A 21,118-nucleotide genomic window follows, 5' to 3' on the forward strand; every position below is an offset into this window, starting at 1 on the left:
CGCAGGACATCGGCAAATCCCTCGGAGGTTTCCGTAGACCAAGGAGCACTTGTGGCAAATCCCAGTTTGTGCTTGCATTGAAAACAAGCCTCTATCCAAACACGCCATCTTCTAGATCCACGACTAGGCTTGAGATGAAGGTATCTCAACGCAGACCATAGTGCATCTGAGGATTGGAGTTTCTACCGAAGGGAAAATAGCTACTCTGCAGGTTCTGATATCTATCAATCTCTAAATTTGATTATCCACTTTCGGTGCACGATTCCATGTCCCCCAAAACACGTGGTGGCCCTTGGCAGTGTGTCAGTCTTAGCGCTTGGGAGGTAGGATTTGGGGTGTTCCAATAGATGATGCTTTTCTACAACCTTTAAGGTCACCAGAACAAGACAGCTGACACCATGCGCGCAAAACAAGTGCTCTTGAGTGCACCTCGAACGCCTTCTTTCTTCATACTGTGCTTCCCTCTCCCTCAGTCCCTCTGTTGTTGGTCCGTTCATTCGTTCCTTCATTCGTTCCTTCGTTCGTTCCTTCGTTCGTTCCTCCCGCTCACTCAAGACCTTCTTAGTCCCCCTGTTCTCCTCGGCTTCGTTCTGGCTCACTCGTCGTAAGAGCTCTATGGACCGAGAGAGGGAACGATTGGGTACTGTACTCTCCAAAGGGTCTTGGCACAGCCTTGGCTTAGTGCTCACTCCTCCGGCTCCTCCTGTTCTCGTCCTCGGGGCTCCCCCTCGGTTATGCCTTTTATATTTACTTGGGCCTCTTTCCATGCCTCTCAGTTCTTTGGGAGGCCACAGGAGGTGAGGAAGCACTGACAGACGAATTCTGAAAAAAAAAATCTTACAAGAGCGGGTTTCAACCAGGGGAATCTTTAGATTTGAGATCTTTCTTTGGATTTGATCTTGGAAGTGAGGTGTGTTTTCCTAGTGTTGCCTCTTTTGATATAATCTGTTCCAAGGGAGAACGAGAGTTCCAGCTATCTGGTCATGAGAGCAGGGTGTCAAAACCAAGGATTGGACGTAGAGTGCCCATGTCTACTGATAAACAAAAATTTCGGTGATGAGTCGGCTGCTGACTGCACATGGAGTTGTTCCCATTTGCTTTGAGCCTCAGGGCCACAGACGGGCAATCTTGGTTGTTTATCTGTCCTCGCTACATTTGAGATTGGCCAGTCTAACAACACGTCTGCGTCACGGTGGGCGTTGCAACTCGAGCGAATGAAGTACAAAAAGCCGTTCTTTGGTATCTGTCATGTTTTTCTGTCCGTGTGTCCCACCGGTTCATCCCCGTTTGTTGAACTTGGCCTCCTTGAGAATGTTGTGATAGTTTGCCAGGCAAAGACAATTTACACCTTGTGCGCGAATTTGATAGCTCCTTGTCAGAACGGGAAGTGGTCGCCCACAGGGGACACCCCGAAGCTCTGGAGGGATGGAAAATTGTGCCGGGAGTGGTCGCAACAGGGGACCCAGGACCAAAGCTCGACGGGGTGAGCAACGAGAGCAGTACCACCTACAGCAGCAGCAACAACAACACCACGAACAGTACAGCTATCAACCCGCTGTCCACCAATCTAGTCGTCAAGGCAGCCTTCGTGGATCAGGAGGCCATAAAGGTAGGATCTCGAGCACAGATTGTGAAAAAACTCAAGTCCACTTCGAGCTGAGTCGTCCTTTAGGAGGGATCGAGAAGTTGGCAGAGTATCGCAACGTTTCGAACGGCCAAGTGGAAGTCCGCCGCATCACCCCTTCTTTAGATGGCCCTGTTGAGCATATCCAAGTCATCAATCCCGAGACTGCCACCCTGCCGATGCCTTGGCTTGAATACGACGGAGGCCATCCATCTCAAGCTGTTACGTCGTGGTCCCAGGGGATGGCTCCCATAATGAAGCAGGAAAAGTCCCATCACCCCAAAGAACCACAACAGTCTCAAAAGCCGAAGTATCGCCGTCTTACAATGAATGGTTCACAGCCATGTCTAATGACTTTGGACCGACCAACCTCCAATAGCAACAAACGAGGTGGTCCCTCGTATTCACCGAGGAACGGGGGAGAGCCTGCTCCAGGAGAGCCTACAGCAGCTGAAAGAGTTCCAAGCACAGACAAGCAATCAGGTCGGAGGCGAACTCTCGTTCCACTAAATTCCAATTATCCCGGAGAAGAGCATTGGCACGACAGACCGACCCTTCAACCACAACACTGTGTCACCATTCACCATGGCTCGGAGATGCCCTTAGCCATGACAAGAAGCCAAAGGATCACTGGCTCTCAACCATGTTTACTGACCTCTGTCAATACTCACATTCCCAATACCATTGGACCCCTTTCTTCGGGTCGAATATCGCATCAAGAACACCACCAACATCACCATCACCACCACCTCATCAATGAGTCTGGCCCCAAGGACACTGCACGGCGGTCAAGCAGCACCATGGTACAAAGGTCAGAGAGCTTTAGTCATGAACGAGCTCAATCCCCGTTGTCGGCTGTCAGAGCCAAACGAGCCACCCAAGCCAAATGGGAGCGACATCAGCAGAGGAAGCAACCACCGCCCATTGACCTGCCTGAAACACATGCCTCGCTCCAAGGGCCGGTTCTTTTTCATCCTCACACTACTCACCTGCCTCCTCAGGATTACCAAGGTCATCAACATCATCTGCGCCATCAAATTCAGACCAATCTCTATGGAGGCGGTACCACTACAGACTCCAATGATGGCGACATGCTTGACGATGAGGACGATGAGGATGATGAGGTGCCACCGCCACCCTCACCTCCATGCACTTGTGGGAAGGTGCTTGACTTTCCTCCCACCCCTCCACTCGAGAATGGGATTCATCAGCCCAGAAAGTCGCCAAGAACAGGTCAGTTGTAGGTAGACATTGAATAAGTTATTTATTATTGTCGTCGAGTATTCACGGAGAAAATGTAATGTGACTTCCAGTTTATCCCCGTTATCCGTTCGCTATTGTAAAGAAATGCCAAGGTCGGAAGTCCGTGCTTTGAGTCTCTCTTACAATGCATGTCCCGTGATTGTGTGCCAGTCTTATCTGACTTTAGAGCTTTATATCAGTTCTCCGGTAGGCCATAGTATGTTGCAATCTCGAGCAGCAGTATGTCCTTTCCCTGTGAACTGTTCCAAGTTCCATGGTACGAGTTCTTGAGAGCCTGAACTCCCCCTCCCTTCCCCTGTGTTCAAAAGACATGGATGTCTTTCCTTTGCGGACGGTTGTGCCCTTGGCCTTGGTGGCTCTACTTTGGGAGTCTTCCTTCTTCTTCTTCCAACTTCCTCCTCTCTCTTTGTGACAGTTTCATTTTGGAGGAGAGACTTTTGAGAAGAAAATAGAAGATTTCGTCCACTTGGTGCACCCTGTATGATTCAAGGTTACCTAAGGGGAAAGCCATATTGTACACGTACTCTTTCCAGCCTTCATGGTGGTCAAGAATTGCCAATGAATTATCTCCATTACACAAATACGCTTACAGAGGCCTGCTTTTTCTCTCATGCTGATCCAGCCACCTACTCGGTATTCAGTGCTCTCCGCTCCTGGTGTGCAAGTTCTTACATTTGCTTTTTGAACAAATGGTCCTTGTCCGTGGATCCACCTCTCTTCCTGTAATGGAGGACACAAGAACGAAAGTGTCTCTGGCTTTTAATGAACTCGACGAAAGAAAAGTGTGAAATGCCACATCATTTCATTTGCTTCCAATTTCAGGATCATTACGCCACTCTCAGCCGGTCATTCCATTAGAAGAATCAGGCGCCTGGGATAGTCAGAGTCTAGATGGACGATTGCCTATGATGAATGGGATGTCACTGCCTCGACAGGGTACCACCAAAGAGATGATGCAACCCTTGCTAGCTCCCAATGGCCAGCGATCAAAGTCAGCCTCGTCCCAAGCATTGCCACAAGCGGTCCCCATGTTTCCCAATCAGCAGTTTTCCAGTGAATTTGCCCATTGGGCTTCCGTGAAAAGCCCAAGAATGATAGAAGATGATGAAGTGAGTCAGTGTATTAAGCAAAAGAGGGGAGCCTTCGCCGGAAAGGGGGATTTGTTCACTGCCAACGCCACTGAATTCAATCCGGATCTCATTGTTCGTCATCCCCGAACGGCGTCGTTTGGATACCATGATCATCAGGTAAGACCAAAGCCATTGGAATTGTCGCCATTTCCTTCTATTGTCTCTTGACATGCCAACCTATCAAACAACCCTACGTCCCAACCAACCGACCAACTAATCAACCAGTCCTTGGCTTGTGCGAGAGATCCAACGAATATCTTGCCGAAGAGAGTTCTTCTCCCCGTTGAAATGAATCAGGTTTTTTTCTGATGAGGTGTGCTCCTCGGAAGTAAGTTCTCTGTAATTACTTGTTTATCTTGAGCGAATATCTCCTTAGGGAATTGAAGAACCAACCAAGGTAGGCTCACTATATAAATACTCCATAATACACTTATGTTTTGAGGGAGCAGGTGGGTGGGTTTGTCAAGAACATTGACTACCAGCTACCCAAAACCAACTTGTTTATTTAGTAGCGTCTTTTGCCCTCTACAGTATGGATGTACATTCCTCTTCCGAAGGCGACATTGTCAGATTTCAGTCCTGTTTTCGTTCCCTTTTATGCTCTTGGCAGAGCCAAGAAGGGAAATCGAAATTGATTCTCTCCCTTGTGCCTTGAAGGATCAAGCAGGAGATGAAGCTCTTTGAGACGACTACTATACTCACCAGAGTGATTGATTGCGTAATTTCTCGTTCTCTCTCTCTCCCTTCGTTCGTTCGTTCGTTCTTTCTTTCTTCCATGTCTGGATGCCACTACCTCTTGCAAGGCTCATTCTGGCATTAAGTTCTCTGGAATGCATAGGGGATAGTTGAGCAGTAGGCAATGCGGGGATCCCGCTTGCTAACTAAGTGAATGAATGAATGGAAGAGTGAGTGAGTGAGTGACTGTGTGAGAAGCAGTGCTTCAGACAGACTGGAGCCAGAAGGTTAAAGGTTCGTCGTCCCTCCTCCTTTTACCATTTCTTCTACTCTACCTACGTGCTCTCTGCTCCAGTTCTCAACCCTCTTTTTGTCGAGTTAATGTCAACTTGGAACATGTCTATGAAAGGAACAAAGAGAAAAAAAGGAAGCCACTAATTGACATTCCAAGTCAGACTCGGGCAAATGAGACCTCCTGGCCCAACTAATGCCCAGCCGGAGGCAGTGAAATCGGCCTTTCCACAAAGAATACCACTTCTTACCCCAAATGATTGGCAATCAACATAAATATGGGTACTGGCACCAATCCAAATATGTGATTAGAGGTCCGAAGCGAAGGTCCAATGTTCCATGTCAGTCCCTCCTCGAGCGCCCACCCATCCACTCAGAACCACCCACCCAACCAACCAACCAACCAGCCAACCGCCTCCCACTGCTGTTGAGTATGCATGAGTTAATGATGGGAACAAACCCATTTCCTCCCACAATGTCCTCCAATTCATTTCCGACAGAAACATCGACAGTGTGTACTGGTGTAATATCTTTTTATGTGGCTCCAAGAAATGGAATTCATCCCAATATTCGCAAGAACTGCTGGGCTCGCAATATCTTCACTCTATCGTTTCCAAGAAGACAACTCGAGGAGCCTTTTCATGAATGTGTCCCATAAAATTGGGGGGCACTCTCCACTCATGTCCCAACTTGGACCACGGTGGGTGTACTATACGCTGATACATTTCATGTTGCCGGCAGTTCCAGTTCTACTACATGGTAAGTGCACTCGGTTTTCACAACTATCCCCATTGGAAAGTGGATCTCCCCCTTCCCTCCCTCTCTCCTACCCCGCCGCAATCGGGAACAATATTTCTGCTCACCAAAGGAACACATCCATGTACGTACGTAGTAGCTATTACCACTTTCCCTTCTTCCACGGTACTGCTAGCCTTGTGGAAACGAATGTGACAGGTTTACATACACATCGTCCAAATGCTACATAGCAATGACTTCCATTTCTTTCTCTCCCCCGCCCGCTACGGCTTACCGAAGTGAAGTGGTGGTATGGTGAGTGGAAGAATGCTACACACATACGTACATGGTCTCTGCCCGTCTCTCACTCGCTCAATATGCCAATGCGCCATCATAACTTGACTGATGCACAATTGTTCCTCTCATGAGATTGCGAGTCAAGCCAGCCTGCTGGGCTTGGGAGGCAAGGACAAATTCAGCCTTGAGAGTTGTGAGGCGAGGGTTTTCCGATGTCAAAAGCCCGAAGAGACTTGGCATTCCCATACTCCTATCGCAACATACTATCCGTATCCCGGCCAACGAAATGGGAGTCATTGATGGCTTCGTTTTCCCTCCTTTGCTTTATGGTAGGAGGATTTATTTTATAAGGCCAACAAACGAACCAACATCCCGCAACTTCCGCTGTTCAGGGAGGATCAACATTGACCGTGGAACCAACAGTGGCAATGAATCCCTTTTTGGAGTGCCTCTCCTCCGATGGCAAATATAAGCGCAATCTAACATTTAAGACATCTTCATCCCGGACAAAAGCCATTCCTGCTGCACGAAGAAGAGGTTGGTCGGGGACGAGGGAGGTATCCTTCAATCATAAGGTACCAAAAGGAGCAACAGCATGCTGTTGGCTTGCTAACCTTTGGTATGACGCGTAACCCGATACAAGGCTCTTTGTAAGGTACTGCTTTTTGAGTACCCACTCTTCAGTTCCTGCCATTCAGTAGCCGTGTCTGATCCTGTCACATCTTGTCTCAAGGGAGTCTTACAATATCTTTTTGCATTTTCTCCCCGTTCCAATTTCCCCCGCCTCGATTTCTTTGGAACGCGTCAGCTGCCAAAGAAAGGACTTCCCTGTCTTGGCCTGGCTCTCCATCTCGAGAGAGACATTTCAAAAGAAGTCCATTTCTTAGGCGGCGACCAATGAATTGTTCCTTTTCTTGAGACAAGACAAGAAATCGACAAACATCTTCGTCAGGCTTATTCTCTCGAGGCTTTCCTAATACAGAGGCCGTTTGACTAGACCTGGCTTCCATTCACGGTCAATATGGAGAGAGTTTAATCAAGCACCTGACCACCAACTTCGGAAATCAGGCCAAACCCTGGTTAATTTGTGGGACTCGAGTGCAAGGCAACCACGAAGAAAAGAAAACCCATACATTAGAATGATTACAGTACACAAGATTAGGTTGCCTAGGGCAAGGTCATTGATTGAGCATACAAATTTGTACTTAATCTGTGGTATAAGTGCTTCCCTGTGAGGAAGCAATTTGCCCGTTCATTCGAATTCTCTAATCTTTGGACAACATTCAAGTTCACGATTAGAACCTGAATACAGTTAGGCGAAGGTATTTCGATCGAACGACATTGAACAACGGAACAAATAGGATAAAATTTGACGAATTGTTTGATGACTTGCTCGGTTTGTTGGGTAGGATGGTCACACCCCAGTCTCAGAATTCTAGGATTTTTTTTGCACTAAGGTCTTTGATCTGTGACCATATGGCTGTTAAAGAAAATTATAAGACAATCCAGCTTTTCAACACATCAAAAAGCGCCCTCTGCCTTCTCCATGTGCGGATAAACAACCGTGATCAACTCAGAGCAAGGTAAAGGATTCTGTCATTTAAGCTTCTATTTTGTTCCAGAAAAGCCAAAGATGTTGCTTCTGAAATGTAATCGATAGTCTCAAGATAACAACTCAAGATTGATGTTAATTGGCACAAGTTCCCTAACAGGATACCTAATTCAAGTTGTTTTTTTTGTGAATTTTGATCATGCCAGATAAACATCACTTTTATTGATTTCTAGAGGCGTGCTTGATAGCCATTAATGAGCGTGAATGGTCAATAACTTCAGTAGAATGAATAATCAATTGATTGACATTTCCCTGACGTTAGATAGACGATTTATTCAAGTTTGGATAATAATGACAGTGCTATATTGGGGCAGTTCTAGTATAAAGTAATATTTCGTTGCTTATGGGCTTGTTAGTTATCAAGATAAGATTAAGGGCAAGTTTCACATAATTTTAATTTTTAAAGTCGTCACCAATAACAGGTAAAGCAATGATTTTCCTAGTATTTTCTCGTTTCTAAACTTTATGTCCGTACTTAAACGAGGCAGAGGGCGCCAACTCCGCTCAATGAAAAGGGCAATTACTGTCTTGAGCTGACTGAAAGCAGGTTGATGAAAAATGTAAACAATATTTCAAAAGTTTAAATTTGAACTTTCCACGCCAATTCTGATGCTCCATTAAAATTGCAGAAACTAAAGAAACACCTTGCTCTCCCTTGACAACTGTGACAACAAGAAGTTTAAGGCCGAATAAAAAATGCCACATAAAATGCCCTATTCACCTCAACCACTTCCCGACCAATATTTCAGTACTTTTATAACATATGCTTATATCTAGTGTACTCCTTTATTGTCAAGAGTTCCTTTCCGACCATTAGATAAGCTACAACAATAGGGATAGCTGGAATTTATGAGCCTCCCGGTTGGAACCCCCGCCTGTTCCACATTCATTCTAAAAACTCAAGAGGAGGACAAAAACCAATAATGGTTTTAACTCGTGAGCGAGCTCCCCCTGAGCTTGATCACCATTCATCATGCTAATGAGGATGTTTCCCCCTAAGTTTATCCCAAGTTTCTATGTGATACGGTATAGTGTAGTAACCTGACTAGTGTGCCACTCCATGGTTATTTCACGCACATACCCTACCAGTCAAGAGATGATCCACATAGACTTTCAATGGTTGAGCCCAAAAAACCTGAACAGTCACGAACGCCGGTTCCAAACGTGGAACCCAAAGATTTGATTATATTGATCATGATATGTGCCTTATCAGCAATACGTCATTATTTCCCTTTCTCTTTTGGGCGTTGGGGACTACTGTAGAATAATAGTGGCAATGGTCGATATAGAAGCTAGTAGTGCTTCAAGGAGGAGTTTCGTCTCGATCAAGCATCTCCTTAGATCGGATCCCCTCGGAGCCATGGTTTCGCTCCTACTCATCAAGGGATGGCAGCAACATCTTCATTGCACGCCAGTCCTCGAAAATATCCCATCATTCTAGTCGAGCTCACAAGTCCAAGATTAAACTTTATCCGCAGTGAATCGGGTGGTTTCCTGGGCTCATTGTGTCGGTCCCGACTGGCATCCCACACGGCAATGTCGAGCCAGCACCGGGTCTGATTTAGTTCCCCCTAGACAAAATAGCTTAAATGTGTGCGAGTGTGTATGCTGAGAGACGGAACTGATCTCAAAGCGCTAGACATGACAAAGCAGGACCCGTTTTAAGCACTGCTGAATGGCTGAATGACTGAATTGCACTCGAGGTTCATGCCAAGCTTGTCCCGCTTGACAATGCAATCAAGAGGTTTTTTTGGGCTTGTCTGGCGAGCTCTAATTGGATGGATTCATGCATAATACTTTGACTTGTAATGCAAAATGCATCGGCTTAGCTAATGAACCTTGAATGTAGCCAGTTCCCTAAAATGAAGAAAGGGCACAGGATGCACGCGTTTTGTGGTTCAATGGTTCCAGCCTTTCACTCCCAGGTTACATTTCGAGCTCTAAGGCTTGAGTTGCAATACGACACGACTGTTTGTTTGTACGTTCGTAGACGTTCGTACGTTGATGGGGCATAACTAATATTCAGAAGAAGCCACGGAAGCTCGTTCCTTCATTGGAAGCGAGATTGGTCATGGGCAATCTACAAATGAGAAAAGATTCGCTCAAGGTCGGAGTGAATCTTACTCTGTGATATAAAGGACTTCAATTTAAAACTCAGACGCGAGCCAAAAAAAGGTCTTTGCAGAATCTGCAAAATGAACTCATTTAGTACCAATGCCTCGCGGACTCACTTTAGAGTTCGGGTCTATCGGTGTCCAGATTTCCTCATTGCTCTTAATTCATTCATTCACTCGTTCATTGGTTCGTTGGTGCGCCCAAGAGTTGGCAGGTTCTCCCAATTTCCAAAATGAGCCTTCCGCAATACAAACGTAGTGGACTCAAGTCGACGGTGTTTTGTTGGGTGTTGTTTCCAATCGGTTACTTTACTCGCCTCCATTTCTTATTCATCCCGCTTTGGATCGACATCAGGGATCCTCTAGTGTCGTGGATGATCGGCCTTGGTTAGCTCCAATTAGACTTGGCTTCTGGCTCCTTAGAGCTCTTCTTCTTTATGGTACATTCCCCACTCTGACTACTCTAGGTTTTCAGACTTGATAGGCCGGAAAAGGCGTTTTACGGTCTCGCCTCCATTCTTCAAATCCCCTCAACCTGAACAAACGACACAAGCAAAAGCGTATAGTAGTAGTGTACAAACAGCTAACCCATGATGAGTAGGAGATAACCTTTGGGCCTTGGATGGCTCAGTATCTACCCTAAAATCCCTCGGCATAACCTGAGCAATCAAAAAGGGGTACGGCTTACGATCGTAGGATGCCAGAGAGACCTTCAGAATCCAGCAGAACGCAGTTTGAGGAGAGAGGGTCTTCCACGTTGTGACAAAAGGACCCCCTTGAGATCCACCAATAGATGAGAGGAGAAAGAGCGCATCCTGCTTGTCGACCTACTGCGTACAAGCAACTAGTTCCATTGCTTGGCCAAAGGGAACTTATATTAGACGGAAATTCTGTGTTTTCTAACAAAACCGTGCATTTCTGATACTCCAATATTGTAGCTAGACTAGAGAGAAGGAACACCTTTGAAAAAGGCGATGGGAAAGGTGGATTTGCTTTTTACTTGTTAGCGGCAAGCCTGATCATATAAAGCCCTAATATAGCTAAATAAAACGAAAGTAGCTCCTGTTTTGTGTCATTAAATGTGGTACAGAACGGTAAAAAAGCTCCAGCTGTCTAGGGTAAGCATTTTTTCCACTCAATTATTCTTTTCTTTATGATTAATAACTATCATCATAAGGAGAGTGACCTATTGTGAAAAATATATGACTGAATATGTTTCTGTGAGCTGAATTTGTAAAAGGAAGGCTTTCTCATCTATAATTGACTCGACTTACATGTGATATCTCCGTCATTCGTTTGGAATTGTAAGGATATTAATGACGAGTTCTATTTTTTCCTCGCGGTTCTTCTCATCTTTATGAGCGAAACATTTTTCGAGCGTTCCAAATAACAGACAGGCAGACTCACTTTCCTTGTCAAGTTTGAAATGATGCCTGGTTTGGCGAGGAAGGTCCTTCAAAAGTGACATTTCATATCATCTCCAATGTGAGTGAAAATCGGAAATTCAAAGCCGTTCTATCTATCTGAACACTATGAGGGGAACGAAGAAGGAAGGTGGTAGGTAGCCTTTTCATGGTCCTAAATCTTGACACGAGATTCAACAACTGTGTTGAAACAAGTTGAATAGAACGAAGGAGAATCGAACGAAAGCGAAGGGGAAAGAGAAAGAGTGGGGGAAATTTACGGCAATAGCGAGCTGGCCGCAAAGGCTGAAAAAGTTTCTTTTATCACTTTGCTCTTGTGAATCCAGGAAGAGAATGATTTTTGATGTCCCTTCGTTGGCTACTTTCCATGCTGATGGCTGCTGAGAGAAGTTCACGGCTGAATATGGGCCACACTGCATAAGGAAAGATCGTATCTCCCCTAATCCCACTCTTTGACTTTGTTCAGTTGGCATCATCTGGCATACTGTACTTATTGTAATGAGAGCATGGATTTACAAAGAGGAACGGTAAATGCCGTTGCATTTTCGAACAATTAGAGCTTTCATCTAAAAATAAAGCGCCTCTGAAGGAGGAAATTTTTAAACTAGGGTTTCCATAGTGTTTTTCTGACCGATTTTTTCATTCGACGAACACACCTCGGAGAGTTCTGCTTCCCTATTTGAATCTATGGTCTTTGTAACCGAGCAATAAGCGGTTCATGTGGTAATAAATGAAGGAGTTTAAAACGGGACGAGAGGACACTTGGCTCGAGGCGCCGATCGATGCCATCATGTTGCAAGCCAAGCAAAAGATATGGGTCTGAAAGACGAGATAGTCACTCGTCGAGAGAGAACCAGAGGGCCTTCAAATGAAGGCTTTAATACCAAGGCAACATTACGGATCGAAGGGTTGAAGGACTCATTGGCAAAGACAACTTTTTGCAACCCTGCATATGAATAATTACCCCTCCCCTCCACTTTTTTCCACGTTGTCTTTTTTAAAAAAAAAGAACTTCACTTATGCATGTCATTGTACAATGATGTCAACAAATCATCTGGGCACACGTGAGTGAAACCTGAAATCTATGTGTTCGGAGCGAAGAAAAGCGGTTGGGGGGTGAAACTGTAAACTAAGCATGGTGGCTTTATGAGGAACATTATACTTCCATGGTGTGAGAAAGCATCCCTATCAAACGTGAACCGCCGTTCCAAGCAGAGAAAGTGTAAAGTTTTACTTTAGTTTCAACTTACCTCATTCCCTTTCCTCGAAATGGGGCTCTGGGCATCTGAGACAGGCAAAAGAAGGAGAACCTCTGCCGAACCCCAACAAATTTACATCTACATTCCAGTCACGTCAATATACTTCAGAATGATAATATAAAGGCCTTTCACCAGAGGTCTCTCTTGCGATGCTCGACAATCTTTAAGCCAGAAAATGTCAGAATCCAATCCTTGCGCTGATCTCTAGAAGTATCGATAAGAGAGAAAACCTGCAACGTGAATTTTCTTTATTTACTAGAGTATTGTACTAAGATACAGTGCATCATAGGGTAATGCACTATTTAAACGACACATCCAATGAGCCATAAACAATGCGTTTCGGTCCGATGCATGCCCAATATATTCATACATACATTGGTTTCGAAAACGGGGGAGGGGGCTGTTAGCCTTCGTGGAACAAAGAGCAGAGAAGAGAACGCAATGATTGTGTGGACCTTCCATATCTTGAAAGAGTTTGAATGTCGTTCTTACCCAAAGAGACCTCTGTTGACCTCAAACTGAAAGTGGCATGTGCGTTGCGTTCCAAGTTCCAATTTCCAAAATCCGCTTGACCTCAAAGCGATTGAATCCGAGCAACTTCACCGCCGCAAAACCTGTCCCACTTTCTAGCCTGGATTCGTTCCGCTCGAGTGGAACTTGGAACACTAGATCCAAGATGATATTGCCCCCATTTCGAGGACGAGGACCATGATGAAACTCGTTTTAGAGAGACCTGTAAACAGTTCCACTTCAATGAATATTCATGAGTCAATGCATATAATCCAAGGATTAGCGCCTTTTTTTCCCCGGTGGGTGAAAGTCACCATCTCCAAACAAGGCCAAGGGAATGTGTGGTTTCCGCATTTCAAAGTACATTACAACAAGACTCGTTGATCATTTTGGAATGCGAGTACATTGGGACATAAATTATTTTGCTTAACTGACTGAACTTAGCTCTTCTACTCGTTCGTAGGTACGCACTTCGTTGTTGGAACCAAGGGTAGTAGGTGGTTCATTGGATGCTTTTCGTGGGACACCCAAACATTCGAAGGGGAAGGAAATAAAAAGTTCCCTTGCTTTCGCATGAAGGTCCTCTCGTTCATTAAAATTTCATGAAGGTTGGCGCCGAACTTTTACAAATTGTTTGTGGCCCCAGCTCACTGCATAAATCACTGAGGACAGCCAGCCTCGAGGATGAAGAAAAAGTTGCCTGTCGGAAAGATGAGCCCGACGATTCTCACATGAAATTTCAAAATCATGCCAGCTCTCTCCATAAAAGGTTCATTCGGGAGAGATGGTTTTCATACCGTCCCAAAGCAACGGATTTTGATGCAACCTCGTCCATGTTCTTCTGCCAAGCAAACGGGTGAATGATGTAAGAACTAGAATGGAAGTGCAGATCCTCGATTTTTGCGGAAATAACAACACAACCGGGTTTTCGATTATTCATGAATATGTACGTACATTCGTACAGCACACCCCCAAGCACGGTTTGTTTCACCTGAGAGTCTTCGAATGGAAGAAAGTTTTGGTAGGCAGCCTCCGAGCGAGCTGAATCCTGTAACCTCAACCCGGGTTTGGAAATGGAGGATGTTGATCCAATCGTGAAGGGATTAGGTTCAAATCCACATGATCTGTCTGAGCTTTGTGGCCACGTTCCATTCCCCATATTTCTGCTTGCTTCGACGAGAAAGAGAGATCCTCTCATTCCATCTTCTAGTGTTCCGTGCAACTCAACTCTCGTCCATACGAAACACTGGCAAGAATTACTCAGATCTTTATCAATAGTTTGAAGGTAATGGGAGCTTGTTAGCAGGTGAGAAGGGATGGAAAAATAGACCTTTTTCAATGTGGAGTTTTCTCTTGTTTTTCAAGTGTTGTTGGATTGTTTGAAATTGATGTTCCAAGAAAATTCATTGAAGTTGTTCCTCACACAAAAAGTATGTTTTAATGATCAACAATTAGATAAGGAAAAACTTAATTTCCATGTATATGTTTTTGTACCGATAGGTTTGCGCGTGTTGAAATGTTTTTGAAGTGACTTGTTATTGCTTGGTAAAAAATAGGCGTTTGTTGATTTTACACCAAATATCAAAACAGGACATTGCAAACATCAAGATAATGTTTTGGTGGCCAATAAAACCGATTTTTTTTTTTTAGTCCCTAGTGGTCGCTGTTTTAGGAGTCTTGATTTTATTTCAACCCCCCTAAAATGATTGGTAAAAGTCAAATGGGTTTTGATTTTATGGAAATGTTTACGATGGGTCGTTAGTTTAGCAAAGCCCAAATATCGGTGCCATTCTGAATTGATTGAAACGATTCCCGAAAACGAATTTTCATTGTCAGCTGTAGACGCTCCTCAGGCGAAATAGAATTGATACAAATGAGGAAAAGTAACTACCAAGGGAAAACAGTCTTGAGGGAATCTCTTTATTCTCTTTTGGTCGCAGAGCCTTGTCGTTAAGGTAATTCTTAACCACCGAGACATGTTCTAAAATGGTCCATAATTTCTTGGTTATTACCCAAATACATCTTGGACTCGCATTTACCCATGTATTTAATAGAATCATGCATAATAGCCAGATATTTAGAAGGATGCCACGGCACATTGAGCGAAAAAGCTTGTACGGTTTCTTTCTTACATTCTGTATAAATAAGCTATCATGAAAAAAAGTCTTTGGGTGACCTAAACAATACTATTTTTTTTTCAAAGACTTGATTTACTCCTTCCTAGATTTTTTTTCGGTAACAAGAGCCGGTCACAGTGTTCATTATTTTGTTTTCAATATAAAAAAAGCTCTTATTATATAACAACAATGCTCAATTGTTGCCCATCAAAATTTAGAGATGATTTTTGTTGATTATAGGACAAGTAAACAAAGATGCGTTCAAACATTTCCCCAAATGTTAATGTTCGAATGTATACAAAGAAACTGTGCAGCATTCCCAAACATTTCTTTCCATTGTAACACCAATGGCTTTTGTCCATTGTGTTCTTCGTCAAGTCTAGTTTTCAACTCATTGTCGGTATACCGTAGATTGTACAATAAACAGTATGCACCAGTATGCATGTGTACGTACGTATATGAAGGGTGTGCGCATTAGAGCGAGAAACCTCTTACCCAGAAGAGCATAACAATGAGGGCGACTTTTGCTCATCAGTCTGCTTTCACTTCACGAGGGAACATTAAGAGCGGATGAAACCCAGGGATTTGTCCATTGGCAAGTTGATTACATTAGTGGAGGCTCTTTGTCTTCCCTCCACAAGTCAACAGAGCGTTATTTAGAATCATTAATCTCTCAAAATGCCTGGTCAATTTGTGCGTCCTTATCTTCTCCTTCTCCGCTCCCATTGTTGACCTTGGGGTCCTCCGAGGTCATTTTCTCTCTCTTGGGGCTGTATTTTTCCCTTGAATAAATATGAACAAGCATTCACAAGATCTTAATTGCTTCACCCGATCAGCATAACCAATGACATTCCTCTGCGCTTACATTCCGATGTGCGTGTCTTTATTGATTCCAACTGAACAACCAAGGACGTCTTTACTTTGCAAAGACAATATCATAAATGTATTGTGTGGGACAACCCCATGCCAATCTGGAACGATTGCTTGGGAACATACCTGTCAGAATTAAACCGAGCTTATTAAGGACCAGTGTGTAGCCAATTTACTCTGATTGTTTCAATTTCTATTTTAGCCAAATATTGTTTTCATACCATTATCAAGGTTGAAAATGCTCATTTGGAGCATTCATGTGGCAACCAAATGGATTTTCAAGGTCTGAAAAGTTTTGGTCTTTTGGCGTTGGATCAAACTTATAGTCAACTTGGCCTTAGGATGTCTGGAAAATAAGTTAGACGTCCACTTGAGTATCAGATGTCCTTGGAAAAACACACGACTTCTACTAAATGCCAGCGTTTTCCTGGTATGTTAGCTATAATAGCATGTTGTCGTCATTTTTCACAAGGTTAAGATGAGAAAAAGCAAAAGTACTACTGAAACAAAAAGGCCCTCTGGTCTTACCTTTATTTGAGGTATTAGAAGTAACGGAGGAAAATGCATTGCATCTGCAACCTCTGATCTCGATCAGTTTTGGATGGATGAGTAGGAGAGATCTCATGCGTGTAAATTCCGGGAACAAAGAGTGAATGTTTCAGGCTCATGTGAGTGCCTCAATGAATGCGATACCATTTGTCTCCAGAACTCCAAGGGTCTTTCTTGACTGGCTGATGGGAGAGTTTTGCTCGACATGCCAAAGACAAACAGTAAATGGCGCACGAGCTCGTAAATTTCGAAGTCAATTTGCTCATGGGGCGAGAATGTCTTCGAGTCAGACCCTTACAGCTAGCATATAGTAGTACAGTAGTACTGTACATACGGGCTCCGTACAGCTCTCACAATATGGAAGATGTTTTTATAATGTGCCCTGTTTCTGCCTCCCTTCCTCAAAGTGGAGAAATAGGGGCAGACTCATATCTTGTGATCCATCTCATCTCCGTCTCGTCTTATCTCCAGCTGGGGTTCCTTTTCACCTTTTCCACCGTCAAGATAAATTGTTCCAGGCTCTCGCACATCTTGTTTGCGCTTATGTTCCATGCAGACATGTATTATCAGTGGTCTCTTCCTCCAGTTTCTGTACGTACTTACTTGCCACAAATGAGACTCTTAGGCAAAGTTGTAGTGGTGCACGATGTAGTGGTGTAATCCTGGCGGCTTGGCATTTTTCTTATGGTGGCACACATCTGGCGAAGCGACTTGTAGCCTTGAGACAAATGGCAAGGTCGTATTTTGATTGTATCAAACAAGAGGCCCTCTGGGTGCTTCAGTGATCCCTCGCAAGGATTTCATTTGGGAGAGAGCAACATAATGACATGGATGATTTCCGCGGGGAGTATCCAGTATCCAGAATTTTCTATCAATCCTATTTCTTCATACTAAGCTCATCAGGCAAAGTACTTCTTCACCTGAAAGAATGAATGTTCCAAGCATCTTGGACATGTTTTCTTCCACTTCCCAAACCGATCCACTCCGATCCATGCGTGTCGCGTTCGTTTGCGTTTCCGAGTGAATGAAAGAGAGAACGCAAGAGAGAACGCAAGAGAGCGAGAGAGGTAAAGAAGGAGAGAGGAAGAGAGCATGTGAGGATTGCCATTATGTCAGGTAGATTGAGTTTTATGGCTGTCAAATTTTCCAATTTTCAGCTGGTCCGACGTTATCCCACCCAATCATGTCGATCTGTGAGTGGCACAAAAACAGCTTTGACGGGATCAGCGCTCTTTGAATTTAAGGACTTCCCGGGGATCAAAGAAGTGGGAAATGTTGCAAAAAAAGATAAAAGTCCGTGACTATTCCAGCAGACAAAGCACACGAGTTTGCATAAGAGCCAAACGTCTGAGCCAAGAAATTATTTGATGACGTTTCAAAATTGATTTTTCCCCACCATATCCTAAAACCGAGTTCCGGATACCATTGATCACAAAAGTGAGATCACATTCGTGTTTGCAAAAGTGTCTATGGTCGTCGTCGTCCAGATATCAAACATGTCCCCTGGACACTTGGCTGCCTGGTATTCCGTTAAAAGCAATGGTGCTTTCTCAGGAAAAAGGTCCAATCTACCGAAGTTCCCTAGTGTACTTAGGTAATCTCGTAAAAGGGTACTTGTAGATCGTCAAACCCAGTTGGAGAAATTTGAACTTTTTCCATAACCCATATTGTTTTTGAGGAGAGGATGGATGTGTGCGCAAAATCGTGTGATGGATGGGATCCCAAGAAAAAGTTGCTCAGTCTTCTCGACGATCGACAAGAATCCAATGAAAATGCGGGGAAGCGAGAATCGTTCCCCGGTTGTATCCGTCGTAATATATGACTGGTGCGGAGGAAAGTATTGCCCTTACTCCGAATCGATCTCCCAAATAATATGGAATCAAGTCAGAATGTCTTGGGAGCAATATGCAATGACTGTCGGACTTGCTTTTTAGTATTAGGTATTTCTACCCAACGGCAGGGAAAAATCGGCTTCAACTTCCCCAATTGGACTGGTTTTCGATTCTATAATTCACGATTCTGATATATGTTCGTGTTCAAGTACTCGTCACGTTGATAGTTTGATAATGGACTTTGCGATTGTTACTCAATATGGCGATTTTTTTTTCAAGTCAAAAAGCTACCAAAGCCGGACTTTGAACTATCACGCGTTCTCTACTAGCCTTGCTTGAGGGAGCAAAGACCTGTTTTCTTTGAGCTTCTCCTCTAGTGCCGCTTTTTTTCTCTGCGTCTCTTTTTCTTTCGAAATAAGGACAAACTTTCTTAGTCCCAAATGTTATTAAACCTATTCGTCGGGTTTCGTAAGCAACCAAGTGTAGAAACTACAAAGGCATCGGGTTTCCCATGCTTCTCAAGAAATGCATTGGCAAATTTAGTGGAGCAATGCACTTTCATGGGCGGCATTCCTCATTTCAGCTGTTGGCGGGTAGGACCAAGCCCAAGTTCGCCGGTCAGCAGTTGATGTCCTGGTTCCGTTTATCTGAGATTCCTTTGAGATACGGACGGTCCATGCGTCGTCTATCCACAAAAATATAAGCCTCCAAGTGAATAGCGCTCTCTTTTTAACACACATGTGACGAAGTACTCGGCTAATGCCGCAAGGACATTGGAACAGATGAATGAATGGTGGTTCCTTGGCCCAAAGTCCGGCTTGGTTCGCTCCGAGCCAGCCAGAACTAGCCGGAAGTTTTCATCAGATTTTGTGCAATGCGTCCCCAACTTGATGATGTCCAACCAAGCCCAAGAGCGAACAAACTACGAATGGTGAGAGTTTAAACAATGGAGAACTGCACTCGCATCTGGTCCAATGTTCCACCCACCTCGAGGACGTGAAAAGTTGCGCCCACCTCCGTTTACGTGGTGCATGGACTAATACTTGTTAACCTCATTCCACACGAGAGAGAGAACTGGTCATAAGAATGGTGATGAAAAATTCAATATCTCCGGGGGTGTCAGGTGTGTCCTGGATGTATACATGGCTTGTGTGGGTGATGTTCCAGTGAATGCCCTCTTTCCTTTTCTTGCGTGGGAGAAAGAAACAAACGCAGACAGAGAGCAACGAGATGAGTTTTGAGTTGTGCCTTGTGCCTTGTCGGGGAGAGAAATTCGTTCATTGGTTTCCTCGAGCAAAAACCATGTCTAGATCCATTCATGTTGTATTTCGGGTTTGCTTTCCTTCTCGTCGGTGTCGGAGCCCACGTTTTCGTCGTCGTTGACGTCGATGTGAGCTCCCAAGGTCATTAGTTCCGAGAACCTTCAGTATGTTGTACTGTGGAAGTAGGGAGTTGAGTCGAGGAAGAAAGGAAGGAAGGCCATACTACCAAAAAGGAAGGTGATGAGAGTTGAAAATAACGCAAACTCTCTGGTAGGATCAGAGGACACTTGGGAGGACACCAATTCCCTCAACGAGTTACCTATGGATTGGTAATGATCCCAAGGACTACGTACCGAGTGCACTTCGGTTTCCACCCGTTGTTAAGATGATGTTTCTTCATTTCTCAGCCCTTTGTACATAGTGTGGAGTTCTTTTATCTGGCAGTAGCCCCGAGGAAATTGCCCGCTTGTTCTAATTCCTCGGCTTTCGATTGCAAGGAGAAGACTTGAGAACGCCATTGGGATCGGGCAATGCAATTTGTTGTGGCTGTCGGTGAAATCGTCGTCCTTCCATCTTGGTTTGATGCACGTTCCCTTCCGTTTCCGGGATACTAAAAACAACAACAAGAACTTGGAAAGCCTATCTGCCTTCGCGTATTCGGTTTGAATGGCGAGATTATTCATAAGCTCGGTCGTATCCAGTCACATTTGGAGAAAGACGGTTGTTGATCAGGTTTGTGGGATGGATACCTTTCTTCCTCGGGGAATGTGACTTCCTGAGGTTTCGAGGGGTTCCTTTCAAACATTCATTAACAAGCTCTGAAAACTTACATCATTCGAAGTTTTCAAATCATTTCCTTCAGTGTGGATGAGCCTGTTAATTTCCAAAAGGAGCTTCTTCATCTTCGTCTTCTTCATCCTGGGGTTCTTCATGCTCACCTTCATCTTTTGCCAAAAACATAAAACTTTGTGGCCTTTGTCTACCAAAATGCAGAGGAAGGAAAGGCTTGATAGAACAGATAAACGTCATATCCCCAATTCTTCCAGGTAGCAGGCGTAGTCTTCACTGTTGGTAAATAGGGGGTTGATTGCTTCACGCCTCTATGGAGGAAAATGAGTTTGGATTTGAATGTACTCTCGTTCCTCTTCACTTCGCCCAGCCTTTTCAGTGGTCCTCACAAGACAAAGACTCAATAGTTCCTCATTCGGAAATTTCATTTCCTCTAGCTCGAATGGGGTTCGCCGAGTCCTTTGAGAATTCAAAGCTGAGGTAGAGAAGAACCCTCTTGTGACCTTCAGGAGTGATTGGCCGGGTTGGTCCATAAATGTTCTTAAAGAATGGCATTTAAGCTCTTTTTTTCAAGCACCAAGTTTCATCGTTTGTGTCGGAGTCATGACCGGTTTTGCTTCATTCCAGACGTCTTCACAATTTCGGGAACTTTTTCTTCTTTATGTTAATGTATGTCAAAATATTCAAGGTTTTTGTCACGGCTTGGCTTGAATTCCGTGCACACATAGATATTCCGGTTTTAGATCAGGAAAATAGGTTGAAAGC

At 44.3% G+C, this 21,118-nt stretch overlaps 1 protein-coding gene across 3 annotated transcripts in view; it reads left to right on the forward strand.

Moving 5' to 3' along the window:
- Positions 1 to 540: 540 nt before the first annotated feature.
- LOC131885809 (uncharacterized) overlaps positions 541 to 21,118 on the forward strand; it is a 51,860-nt gene continuing 31,282 nt past the window's right edge. For 2 of the 3 annotated variants that reach the window (XM_059233982.1, XM_059233980.1), the window contains exons 1-3: positions 541 to 1,609; positions 1,673 to 2,857; positions 3,710 to 4,134. In XM_059233982.1, coding sequence (XP_059089965.1) covers positions 1,426 to 1,609; positions 1,673 to 2,857; positions 3,710 to 4,134 — 1,794 coding nt within the window. In that variant the 5' untranslated portion in view covers positions 541 to 1,425. The remainder of the gene's footprint in view (positions 1,610 to 1,672; positions 2,858 to 3,709; positions 4,135 to 21,118) is intronic. The other variant, XM_059233981.1, reaches the window with a different exon arrangement.

This window comes from Tigriopus californicus, chromosome 8, assembly GCF_007210705.1.
Source record: "Tigriopus californicus strain San Diego chromosome 8, Tcal_SD_v2.1, whole genome shotgun sequence".
NCBI lineage: Eukaryota > Metazoa > Arthropoda > Copepoda > Harpacticoida > Harpacticidae > Tigriopus > Tigriopus californicus.